The sequence below is a fragment of the Globicephala melas genome, chromosome 9 (genome assembly GCF_963455315.2).
Source record: "Globicephala melas chromosome 9, mGloMel1.2, whole genome shotgun sequence".
In the NCBI taxonomy this organism is placed as follows: Eukaryota; Metazoa; Chordata; class Mammalia; order Artiodactyla; family Delphinidae; genus Globicephala; species Globicephala melas.
Window position 1 is genome coordinate 84,403,403 of NC_083322.1, and position 12,879 is coordinate 84,416,281.

The 12,879-nt window shown below is 39.5% G+C and overlaps 1 protein-coding gene across 14 annotated transcripts in view; it reads left to right on the forward strand.

Moving 5' to 3' along the window:
- Window positions 1-12,879, forward strand: part of MAGI2 (membrane associated guanylate kinase, WW and PDZ domain containing 2) — a 1,362,215-nt gene that overhangs the window by 1,210,649 nt on the left and 138,687 nt on the right. For all 14 annotated transcript variants that reach the window (XR_009565115.1, XM_060304749.1, XM_060304748.1 and 11 more), the window contains one exon: window positions 10,969-11,154. Coding sequence is in view for 13 of the 14 variants with exons in the window: in XM_060304749.1 (XP_060160732.1) it covers window positions 10,969-11,154 (186 nt within the window). In the remaining variant the exon portion in view is untranslated. The remainder of the gene's footprint in view (window positions 1-10,968; window positions 11,155-12,879) is intronic.

Genomic DNA, 12,879 nt, shown 5'->3' on the forward strand with positions numbered 1-12,879 from the left:
GAAACATGACTTGTCAGAAACACCTGCTTGTAACTATCAACCATTTCTACTGGGCCTGCTGAGAAATTGCTGAAAGCCAAGTACATTGATGGGTGTGAAGTCTCAAAGGCAGTCGAGAGATATAGAGGAAAGAAAGTGTGGTTTCATTGAACATTTTTAACCAAATACCTGGGCTTGATGAAATGTAATTTTATGACATTTTCTGAACCCTTGAAAGAAATCAGTTGTTCTGCAAGAGGGAGGAGATATGGGGATATATGTATATGTATATGTGTAGCTGATTCACTTTGTTATACAGCAGAAACTAACACACCATTGTAAATCAATTATACGCCAATAAAGATGTTAAAAAAACAAAAAGAAATCAGTTGTCTTTTATATTTTATCTGTCAGGGCTACAGGAGATCACAGGACTTTTAAAGTTTGGGTACTTAAATTATTGACAATATTTTTTTCCCAAACAGATTCCAAATCTCTAAACTGGTATACCAAAATATTGATTGCAACAACTGACTTAAATTTACAAAAGATATTTTTAATTTCTAATTAGTGATCTCATTAACCATGTGTTATCTCTTCCCATTTCTTAGAAACCAATAAAATGGTAGTAAATGAAGAAGAAAGGAATGAGTGGGGAAGCTATTTTAAAGACAAAAAAGTGGCAACTCATTTTGTAGGGCAAAGGAAGCCAAAAAGAGAAATGGATAGCCCAGATCTGCTCATTTTTTTTTAGAAACTCACAGCAGCTCAGAACTTTAAAAACCTGGGGGAGAATGGGACACAACAACCATGACCACCAGACATGAAATTTGTCTTTTTAAAACAGAAAAACAAGCAAACAATAATGAAAGAATACTAGAAGAAATGGAACAAAAGAAAGCTTCAAAGATTGCTCACTTACATGCTGTCAACTGCAAAGTGGCATTTTCCGTTGGCACTTGCCATCCACCTCTACAAGGATTAAATCATGCGCTGCTACAGCTGCTGACTCTCAACACCCCCTGAAAGGAGTTCAGGTGGGGAGCAGAGATGAGGCACTCTGTGCTCTGGGAAAAACTGGCAGAACAGGTCTTCAGATAGTTAGATATTTTCAGGAAAATATAGTATGAGCCCAATTCTTGCATCTGCTCATATGTAGAGAAGCACTAAAATCCTTCACGGTGACGTCTGCTCCTCGTGACTAGCAGTAACCTGCACAAGACTAGCAGAAACCTTCAGTAAAAAATATGTGTTTGATTGCATGTATTCCCCCTTCACCAAAATCACATATATACTGACCTTCCCCCCTGCCTCTTTGACGCAGTTTCTCAGAGCTATCTTGGGTGCTGTCTCCTGGGCTGTAGTCCTCGTTTTGCCCCAAATAAAACTTGCAACTCTCACATTGTGCATTCCTTTTAAGTGGAGAATACATAGAGAGGTAGAGGATATTACCATCATAAACATAGAATGCTATAAAAAATATGATTAAAGAAAGAATTCTTAGAAATTGAAAATATCTTGACTAAAATTTAAAATTCAACAGAAGGATTGAAAGGTAGAGTAAAGGAAATCTCACATGAAGTAGGACAAAAAGAAACAAAGTTTGAGAGACGTGATAAGAAAATTAACAGATCAATCCAGGAAGCCAATATCTAACTAATAAGAGTTTCAGAAAGAGGGGGCAGAGTTTCAGAAAGAGACGGCAAAGATATAGTGTAATAAAAGTTCCCCAGACCAAAACTAAAAGAAATGTCTCCATACTGAAAGAACCACACCAAAATCCATCATTGCAAAACTTTAGAACACACACAAAAAAACTTTAGAACACAAGAAAGGAAACGGAAAAATAAATATATACAAGGAAAAAGAATCCCGAGGAGTTCAGACCTCTCAGTAGCAACACTGGATGCTAGAAGACAGTAGAACAATGCCAGCAAATTTCTGAGGAAAAATGATTTTTTCAATCTCGAACTTCATACAATCTAGAATTCTAAGCTAGAATTCTATCAAATGAAGAAGGAAAAGTGATTTTTTAAACATTAAATACTGAACATTTACTTTCTCCCATGCATGGTTTCTTAGGAAGATACTGTAGGATGTGCTTTAGAAAAATGAAAGAGTGAATCAAAAAAAGCCTCTGGGTTTACAGACTGTGCATTCCACCTCGGAGAACAATAGGAATTCCCCGGAATAACACTAAGAGCGGACTTGAGGGCAGCCGACCCGCCTCTGGGAGGGAGGTCTCCAGAAGGCTCAATTATGTAGATGACTTGAGCAGCTTTGGGGGATAAAATTAAGAATATAGAGCTAGCATATTGTAGAAGCGGGGGGGGGGGGGGGGGGGGGGAGGGGCAGGGGAATGATACAATCAGACACAGTGATTCAGGGTGGGAAGGAAGGAAAGAAATGAATCACAAAACGCTACAGTGAATGATAGTTACATGGTAAAACTGTAAACAATGATAACTGGTTTAACTAAAACTAGTGATAAAACATCCCAAATAAGGAGAGGAGGTGGGGTGCAGGGTGAGAGTGCTAAATCCTCTATCATAATAGGAAGTTAGTGTTTATTGACTCAAGTTGACAAATTGAGAAATAGCCATATAATATAATTTGACATGTGAAGAAGAAAGTAGAAAGGAGGTGGATTAGGGCAGGAGACTAAGGTTTTTCATTATAAGCATTTAGGTTGTCTTTTATTTTTTTAATTTGTGTGTATATTCCCTCAATTAAATTGTTTTAATTATGAGATTTCCAATCATTAGAAGATAGTACTATTATTCTGTTTACTTTGCCCCTTTTTACATCGTGACATGAATTTTAAAATTTGTATACAATTCTCATTTTGTACAAAAATCCAGTATTTTCTAGCAATAATATGATAATCCCTCTGTAATGAATTATAAATAAAAAGAACCTCTTAGTCAGGAACTAAATTTGTCATTATAAAATTGAGCAACTAACCCTTTGAAAGTTAGATTTGCATGTTTGGAATGGATGTCTAGTACCCCATCTCACCCCTGTGACTGTGTTTAAAGGAGCAAAACCACTTATTTTTCTGTTGTGCAGAGAAGAAACCTTCATCATTTTTTAATATCAATAACTCTCTAAATTGTTTTTCCATTGTTACTGAGTCATCTTGCTGTTTGGTTGTTTGTAAGCAAAACTTACTAAAAGCCATACAGTTTTACTCACTAAAATTATTCAAGTTGAGTGACACAGAATTTCACCTTCTACTCCATGACTGGAAAATCATGGGTTGCTGATTTAACTAAGTGATGGAAATATATATCCTTTCCAGGGTCTTTGGAGGGAAATACAAAAAGTGTTGACTAGAGTTGATATTTGACTTAGAGGGACAGATTTTCTATAGCAACTTTCAGACCAAAACAGAATGTCCCAGCTACCTAGAAATTAGCAAGGTAAAAGGTAACTTCTTAGGATATACAATAAAATGAGATGTATCTCTACAGAAGATAAAGGCTTAAATATCTAGAAATGGAGCTGCTCTTCCATTCTCTTCCTCTCCAGCTCGACATACCCACATGCATACCCTTCTGGCGCCTATAGATTTGAGGAGAATGGCTATTCTGCAGTTTCATTAGTTCCTGCAACTCTCATATCTAGACATTTTGTCAGATTATGAGGGAAGTAAATCATAAGCAAAGAATACACAAACTCCTTGAAATGTGGTAGCATACATTAAAATCTATTTAAAGAAAGATGAAGAAGGATATTTGCTTTGTAGATGCTCAGTAACGATCGACTTACAAGAATATTTTCACAACGCAATAAGAGAATTAAGGTAATTTTTAGGCCTCTTGAATCAACATGTGAAGAATCAAGGATCTTTAAGAATAGAAATAGCAGAAATTATTTGGACTACCTTACTTCTAGTCATGTGCATGGGAATGAGAATGAGAAATGCAACCACCCCTGGAGAAAGAAATTGTTTTTGCTCCTTCCCCCACGACCCTTTGTGATAATTTTTCTTGGTAACTCTACCATATTCTCCTTTACGTCTTCCATTGCAGACGGTAAAAGCAATGGAGTGATATGAAGAGGAAATATATTATGGATATAGCCACATAGGATCAATTATATAACTTTCAGGGCCCAGTGGAAAATGAAAACGTGACGTCCTTATTCAAAAATTGTTAAGAAGATCAGGGTGGTGACAGCACACCATTAAACCCAACACGAGACCCTTTTGAGTGCAGAGACCTGTGTGGTCACACAGGTTACACACACATGAAACTGGCCCTGTGTCTACAAGTCCACCAAATCTTTCCAAACAAAGAAACCATGCCAAGCCAAGCTCGTGTTCCAGGATAGGATAGTCAAGTAGTAGCTAATTACAGTTCCTAATGCAATGAGATTTCTTTCGATTACCAATTCACTTTCAGCAAAATAGTAGCATACGAAGTAAGATACGGCTGATGAGTGTCTCTTTCTCTCCAACTGTGTGGTTAATAACTTTTTAGATGGTGCTTTGTGCCCTGAGAAACATGAGTTCGACTGGCCTCCCAAATTGCCAGTGGTGAGGCTCTCTTTCCATTCTCCCATGTGACCATCTGCTTGTTACCAACAGCAGGAACTAAACTGTTCAACCACAAGAGAATGACTCATGGGTGCTGAAGGGGGGGGAAAGTGCACTTTTGGAATCTGCAGTCCTTAAAACACCAGCTGCTCGGTTTGGGATTACAACTCATTTGGCTATGAAATTCAGGGAAGACGTTTTCGTTTTTGGAAATCTGAATTTTACAGACTTCTAGAGGAAAACAAGGCATGGAGTCTGCTTTTTCTTAATTTTACCACAATTTTTTAAAAACACCAAATACATGTTTTTCCTACATCTTCACCCCGTGACGACCAAGAAAATCTCTTTCAAAGGACACTGTGTCACACTCCAGGAAGGGACACCACCTAGCTAAATGTCACCATAGAACACTCTCATTCGGGACTTCTAGGAATGAAAGAGATGGAAAATAAGCAAGATTAATACTAGACTTGCAGACTTCCCTGGTGGCACAGTGGTTAAGAGTCCGCCTGCTAATGCAGGGGACACGGGTTCGAGCCCTGGTCCGGGAAGATCCCACATGCAGCGGAGCAACTAAGCCCTTGCACCACAACTGCTGAGCCTGCGCTCTAGAACCCGCGAGCCACAACTACTGGGCCCACGCACCTAGAGCCCGTGCTCCGCAACAAGAGAGGCCACCACAGTGAGAAGCCTGCGCACTGCAACAAAGAGTAGCCCCCGCTCACCAGAACTAGAGAAAGCCTGTGCGCAGCAACGAAGACCCAACGCAGCCAAAAATAAATAAATAAATAAACAAACAAATAAATTTGTTTAAAAAATACTAGACTCGGGTTTCTGAAGGCAAAAAAAAAAAAAAAATCAGGATTCATCATCATTTATTAGACAGAAACACCCTGTGAGAATTACTCTTCTGTTTTTCTTATATAGAGAGAGGAGCTGGGCAAAGGCCTCACATCTGGGATCTCAGATAGGGAAGCATAATGATGGGTTGTAGGAACGCCGTCTACAAAGCATCCTCTCCATGCATCTTCCTCCGTGGATTTGATAGCACCCCCTTTACCACCTCTAAGGGAGCTGCGAATTAGCCTAGGGGCACTATGCTCTCTCTTCCCCAGAGTGATCTTCCTTTTTCTTACCACTCTCTGAGTCCACACCGGGACTCAATAGTTCACCCTACCTTTCTACTCTTATTGTATGTTACCTCTACCACAGATTTGCCATTTGTGTTTTAGTTTAAATATTTTTTTATGATTATCCCTCATCTCCGCAACTGGACTGGGAGTTTCTTGAGGGCAAATATCATGTATTTATTTTATTATTGTCTTCCCCACTGCACCTAGCATTGTGTCTGTTACTCAGAAGATGCTATGCAGCAATGTGTTGTTGATAGAATAATTGATTCTCCTGCCCCAACCCACAGTTTTAAAACTAGGCAGTAAATAATCTTCACAGAGTATTTTAAGAAAACCAACTGGAATCATCCAATTAAAAAAATTTTTTTCTTTTCATGCCAGGTCATAGATTCTAAACCCAAACTAACTTCTCTTGCCTCTTTAAGCTAATGACTTGTTGTTTAACCTTCACAAATTAATGGAATTGTGAGCTAACGACAGTTTATGCTACCGTTTGCCTTTGAAGTGTTTATTTTTGTCATGTTCACTTCAGAAACTTCTCGCTTGTTAGTTTGACGTGATTGATGCAGAATTCACTTTCCCCATCTAATGCTTTCCTCCATATACAGCTCCACTCTGTGGAATCTGTTAACAAGGAGATAATTAAATGTAAATATGAGTCTCAGGCTCTTCCGTCTCTGAAATGGAATACCTATAAGACAACAAGGAAATATGGGGGGAAAGGTGGGAGGGAGATCCACTACTCCCTTCCACCAGGGTGGTGCAGCGAATAATCTCACGAATAACCCACCACCAAAAACTTCAGGAGGAAAACACGAAAGAAAAAAAAAAAACCCTCCCACCTTCTTTATGGGAACTGACCCAAGATAGAACACAAGAGCTCATTGGTTGACCAATGGCTGAAGGAGCCTGGATAGACCATAAATGGTCCCAGAAGAGAAACCAACAGCCAAAAGGGAGGATCGTTGCTTCCTGTAGTGGTTGTGGCTAAAGACCCAGAGAATCCAGGCCTTTAGAACTAACTTAGAGAGCATCTGGTCCAACTGATTATGTCTGGATATTCCTACTAAAACAAGTGTTCTGTGTTGGGCAGTGCCAAAAGAGTCAATTTATCTACAGGAAAATATACAACATATTGCAGTGTAAGTGCACAGTAGTGTTTTACCCAGAAGTGAATAAAGAAAAAAAAAAAAGACGGGTTTCTTTTTCCAGAACTTATGTGATTTGCAACTAAAGGGAAATTTCTAACTGGTAATACATTGTCTCCTTCCCAAATGTCAGTATGTCGGAAGCTGCATGACACTGCAACTTTTCCCAAATATCTGCGTATCCTAAGCACGCTGTGTCAAGAAGCCTTACCCAGAGACTTGATTTATGTTGCTGCCCGACAGACGATGTCTGGAAGGCATGCTGTCTACATGGACTGTGCTCCGGCATTACTTTAGTCATCAATTCTAAGAGCATTAATGAGTACCATTCATCCCAATAATAGAAACCAAGGTCAGGGCCTCCTCCATGCTCTGTAATTCCATTAGCAATGCACAGAAAGCACTTAGGTCATAAGCTCTGTAGACCTCAGGATTGAGCAAACGGAGCTGCGTCTTGTTTTCGGAGAGAAACTTCTCTGAGCACACCCCTTGTCAATGATTTGTTGTACAGCAGCATTTGATGTACTTACACATGTAGGGGAAATGCTGGTAAAGGAAGGTGAGGCTGTCTTCAGCTGCCAAGAGTTTCAAATACTGTTTTTATTAAAGTAAATGCCAATAGAAAACAATTCGAATAAAACCATTTGAAGCACTTCAATGACTGGATGTACATTTCTACATCGTGTACTCATTCAGATATTACGTAAGCCATTCCATGGGTCTGCCATAGAATTTATTTTAGTTTTCGTTCTTTTATCTTGGATTTTATTGATTTATTTTAGTTTTTATGCGACCTACCCTAATAAAGTGAAAACGGCCTTGAAACTAAGCGTTATCACTATATGCAAATAATTCTATTTAGAATGAAACTTTCATCTTGAAATCTCAAGCAGCATGCTTCCTAAGCTAGGTCTCATCAGTCAGTCCTTCACTCCTCATAATTCAAATTGCTTTCAGCCTGCCACGTATTACAAAAAGAAGGAAGTAACCCCGAGATTTGAAGCCTCAGGTGTGGGTTTGAATCCTGGCTTTGACATTTTTTTTTCTCAACGGTTAAATAAACATGATTATTAAATTTTTACAGCTATTTCACATTGTAGCTGTAAGGAGTTAAAATAAGTTCCTAATACAGTCCCTGGATACTAACAAGTAATAGCTTAGTTGTGTGTGTGTGTGTGTGTCTGTGTGTGTGTGTGTGTGTGTGTCTGTGTGTGTACGAAATCTTGTTTGGAAACGTTTGGAGTTTCATGCCCAGTAAATTATAAATGATACACAGTAATGGAGGGGAGCAGAGGCATGAATAATTCAAAACAGCAAATCATCCGTATATCATTTGCATGTGTTTTGAAATGTATTTTTAAATTTCATTTCAAATGTGAGTGTTTCTAATACCCAAAGAAATTACTTCAAAGGAACGACACTACGATGTGAAGTCCTCGCTAAATGGCATGAGGAGCTGTCCAGTTTCCCTGTTCTCTCCTTTCCACCCTCTTCTCCCCTCCCCTTCTCCTCATGCCTTGCCTGTCAAAAGACAGCAGCCACAAAGAAACCACTTCAAGCAAAGCTCCTGCCTTTCACTCTCCCCTGAATCAGGGCCACTGGTGAACCATTTACGATTCCCTCCTTAGAGGCAGCCTGCACTCACCAAATGAAAGCCCTGGGCATTCAGGGAGCACTTGAGTGGAGGGAGGAGATGGTGAGGGCGAGAGAGGCAGCATGGGGCTCTGCTTAAGCGCAAAGGCCGTGGAATCTGACAGTCTGGGATTCTAAACCCTGGTCAGCCTATGTGACCTTGGGCAAATTGCAGACTGTTTCATGCCTCAGTTTCCTCCACTGTAAACATGCAGTGATAATGCTATCAGGTATCTCATATGGTTTGTTAAAGATCAAATTGTATTTATTTTAATGTAGTTATAATAGTGTGTGTGTGTGTATAAGGCTCGATGTGGTTAATGCGTCATATACAGAAGAGATCTGTATTATTCTGATTTCCCTTTGGATAATAAACTCTTACTTATAAGTTGATGTTTTCCTACAGAGACCTGCAACACCTTTTTTGTGAAACCTGAGAAAAGCAAACAGGATTCTTGACCTCATCTAGTGTCTGCATTTTCCACAAAGCATATCTCTCTTTCCCAAATGAAGCTGTTTTAGTTGTTACAGGTTTACCCCATGCAGACAGAATTCGAGCCGGTGCCTACGTACAAACACACACACGTCAACCGTGATATCGGAAACACTTAAAAATAATCGTAATAAAAAGAATGAATGAAAAGTTAACTTAGCAATTCTTAATGCCAAGCACTGTTCTAGTCATTTTATGTATGATAACTCATTTACTCCTCAGAACCATCCTGTGAGGTCAACTATATTATTATCCCAATTTTACTGTTGAAATACAGAAGCTCAGAGAGATCATGTAGTTGTTCAAAGGTCGGGATAGGTAACAATATATGCATTATGACCCAGGAGATCATATCATTTATTGACTGTTCCAGGACACTCTCGAACATGAAAGGGGACAAAAACAGGAACAAAAGTTCACTCTAATTACGGGTGAAGGCCAAACAGCTTGCAACACCCATATCATGTTATGCAATTAGTAAATGAATGAGTTCTTATTACATTTCTACTTGAGCACTATATTGTCCTAAGACTGTCGAATGGTCATTAGTATGCTTTAAGTAAGGTGTTCTTAATTAAAGCCATCCATGCTTGTGGTAAATAAAACTGTGTTTGAGCTTGCAACATGATTAGCTTCACTTCAGAGATGCAGGCTCAGCCGGTATTTTTATATGCTACCTGTAACCTTTCACAACAGAAATATGATCAAGGTGTTGGTTCATTAACTCTCTGATTGTCCTTCCTTACCATGGCCATTAGCTGATGTTCTGCCTTTCACTGTAACACATACACAAGATTGAGAGTTTAAGGGACAGACATCCCTGGAGCATAATGAACGGTGGAGTGCGTCTTTGCCTCTTTATGCAGATGAAATCAGTCCCTGACTTCCACAGGGAGAGCAACAAGTCATTGACAGGCAATTTCCCCACTGGGGCTCCTGTCGTGAAGGAAAAAAGGAAAGGAAACAGCTTTCTGTATGGTCAGCTTCTCGAGGGCACTTATAGGGACACTGTGCACTATTGATGTCCAACCCCAGGAATAGATAACCTGGTAGGAACTCAAACAATGACATTGAATACGAGTCAACCTGCTAGAAAATCTATATCCCCAAGAACCTGGCTCTCCCCACATATATAAATGAATAATGAAAAAGAAAATGAATTTTCATTGTTTTAAAGAGACATATACCATATTTCATCAATTGTAACACATTTTTCATATTTTAATATTTCAGAAATTAGCATGTTACGTCAGTGTCATTGTTTAATTGCCAGAGTTGTTTTTTTTTTCTATTTTTCTTTCTTGTTGTCCATAAAAGAAAGGTATATCTTAGCATCAATGACATCTTAGATTTGATGAAATATATTATCTACCAGATATTAGCAAGATCTCAGCACCACTTGCATTGAATCAGAAAGAAGAGGTAATAGTTGCAAACTGCATCAGCCTTTAAACTACAGCTTAGTAGATAAGTAGGAAGTTGGTCATAACTTCTTCACCAGCTGGGTAATTCCCATATAAGTATTTTTCTCCCTTTCTTGTTTTCTCCTCTCAGTAAAACAGAAAAGGGTAGATGTTAGGTTCCCAGCATTTATTATATTTTTCTGAACTGTATTGTTGTCCCCAGAGTATGAGCTCTTTGGGCACAGTGTTCGACGTCTGTGGTTCTCAATTTTTTGCATGTATTAGAATCTCTTGAGGAGCTTCTTGAAAATCCATTGTCCTCCCCTCCTACATGAACATTCTGATTTGCAAGGTCTAGGATAAGACCCAAAGAGCTGTATTTTTAATCCTAGGGTGATTATGATGGTCCATGTGTTTGGAATTAGCCCGTCACTGCGAAGGACTTGAATTTAGAGACTCCGGTGTCAGTAGTAGGCACAGAGCTGTATTTGATAGGGATGATTGTAATCTCAAGAGGCAAATACACTGACAAAAGGAAGAATTCTGATATTGCATTGTTTCGTATGCGGCTGATACTCAAAGGTAAAACATGTACTGGTCATGCCCCTAATACCTGTTTCTGTTGGGGATGTTTCTGTAGCTGTGCCACATAAAATTGGACGCATCATTGATGGGAGTCCCGCAGATCGCTGTGCGAAACTAAAAGTGGGAGACCGGATCTTAGCAGTGAACGGCCAGTCTATCATCAACATGCCTCACGCTGACATCGTGAAGCTCATCAAGGATGCAGGTCTTAGTGTCACCCTTCGCATCATTCCTCAGGAGGGTGAGTGCCTGCACTGGGGTCGTGGAGCCCACCTGGCTGCGGTCAGGGTGTCAGAACATCAGAAGTTGTTTTTTCCATTTTTGCAAAAATTAACACTCTGCTGCAACCCATATCCTGTTTACTCAATACCAGTTTCATTCAAAGATCAAGCTATACGGTGTTGTAGATAACTAGTGTGAATCCCAAGGCACTGGCTTATTCAGTCTTTCCCTTTGGTCCCAGCAGTACTGTTTTTATGGTTATATTAAGCCAGAACCCATTCAACAGAGATGATAAATTTACAAATCTGGCGGAAAAAAAATATTCATGTTAGCAGTTAAGCTCTGGAGGATTCTTCAAAGATCGATTTTGAAAAGCTTGAGGAAGTTGTGGTATAAAGAGAGCTCATTTAGGAAATGTTGCATCTGATAAGAATTTTAAATTTCCACTTAGCCTTTTGAATTTCTCTGTGCAAGGACTCCCCCCTGAGGCTTGAGGAGTAGTGAGCATTACAACTCACAACCAAGCCTTAAGGGACCACGGAATTCTCTGAGCACCGATTCACCATCACTTCACCATTTCCAGACACAGTGGGTTCATTACTAGCTGCTGGCTCATTAATGACATTTGGGAATTCAGCCCCTGGAGCTCGCTGGTGAGTGGACCACAGTGCCCACATGGAGAAGGATGGGCTCACTCACCTCTGTCCCCTCTGGTTTACTCGGTCTCCTCCTTTCCTCTGGGGATTATCTAACAAGCAGACATCAACAGCCGCCTGACTATAAATAGAAAACAGTGATTCTCAGTGGAGGTGATTTTGTCCCCCCAGGGGGCATTTGGCAATGTCTGGAGACATTTTTGGTTGTCATGATTGGGCCAGGGGTGCTACTGGTGTCTAGTGGGTAGAAGACAAGGATGCTGCTCTGTAAACATCCTACAGAGCCTAGGACCACCCACCGCAGCAGGAATTATCTGGCCCCAAGTGTCCGTAGTGCCAGGGTTGAGAAACCCTGATACAAGTGGAGGAGAAATTTTAAAATTTAGGGTGAGAGCAAAGAAAGGGGAGAGTGATTTATAAGGGAATGCTAATAGATCACTTCTTTTTTGTCACCCAGTCAAAAAAAAAAAAAAAAAGACCATTTTTAACTTGTTATCTGAAGAAAACATTATGTATAAAATATTCAACAGAAGTTAACTCTAAGCAAAATTGGTCACAAAAGACTTGCTTCTCCCTTCCCAGTATGAAATGTGTCTGTCCTGCTCTTATTCCAACATGGAGAGATAACTTCAGTTGAAAATTTGATGCTAATCAAGAAAGACCAAGAAGCAGTTTTAACAGGGAACAACTTACGAACCTTCCTCTGTCCAATGTTCTTTTCTCTTTCCAGAGAACCATGGAGTACAGAGGGTTATTAGGCAATAAGACTAACAAGGAACTGAAGAAAGGATTGTGAAAAGCACTTACTTTTCTTATGGTTAATTCCTTATCCAAACTTTGGAATACTGGTAGGACTTCTCGTTACAACCAAAAAAGTAGTGGCTAAAACACTTTTCTTGCAGCAAGTAATGCTGGAACAAATAGAATATATTTTAGAGCTTACTCCTTTGAATTATTTTTCATCGTTTTAATAAGTTTTTCATGGTAATCTTTTCTTCTGACAAAATGACGAGAGATTGTGTTCATAACCTTGTTCAGCAGCCTCGTGATTAATGGAAGAATACTAATTCCAGGAGCGGTCTTAGAAC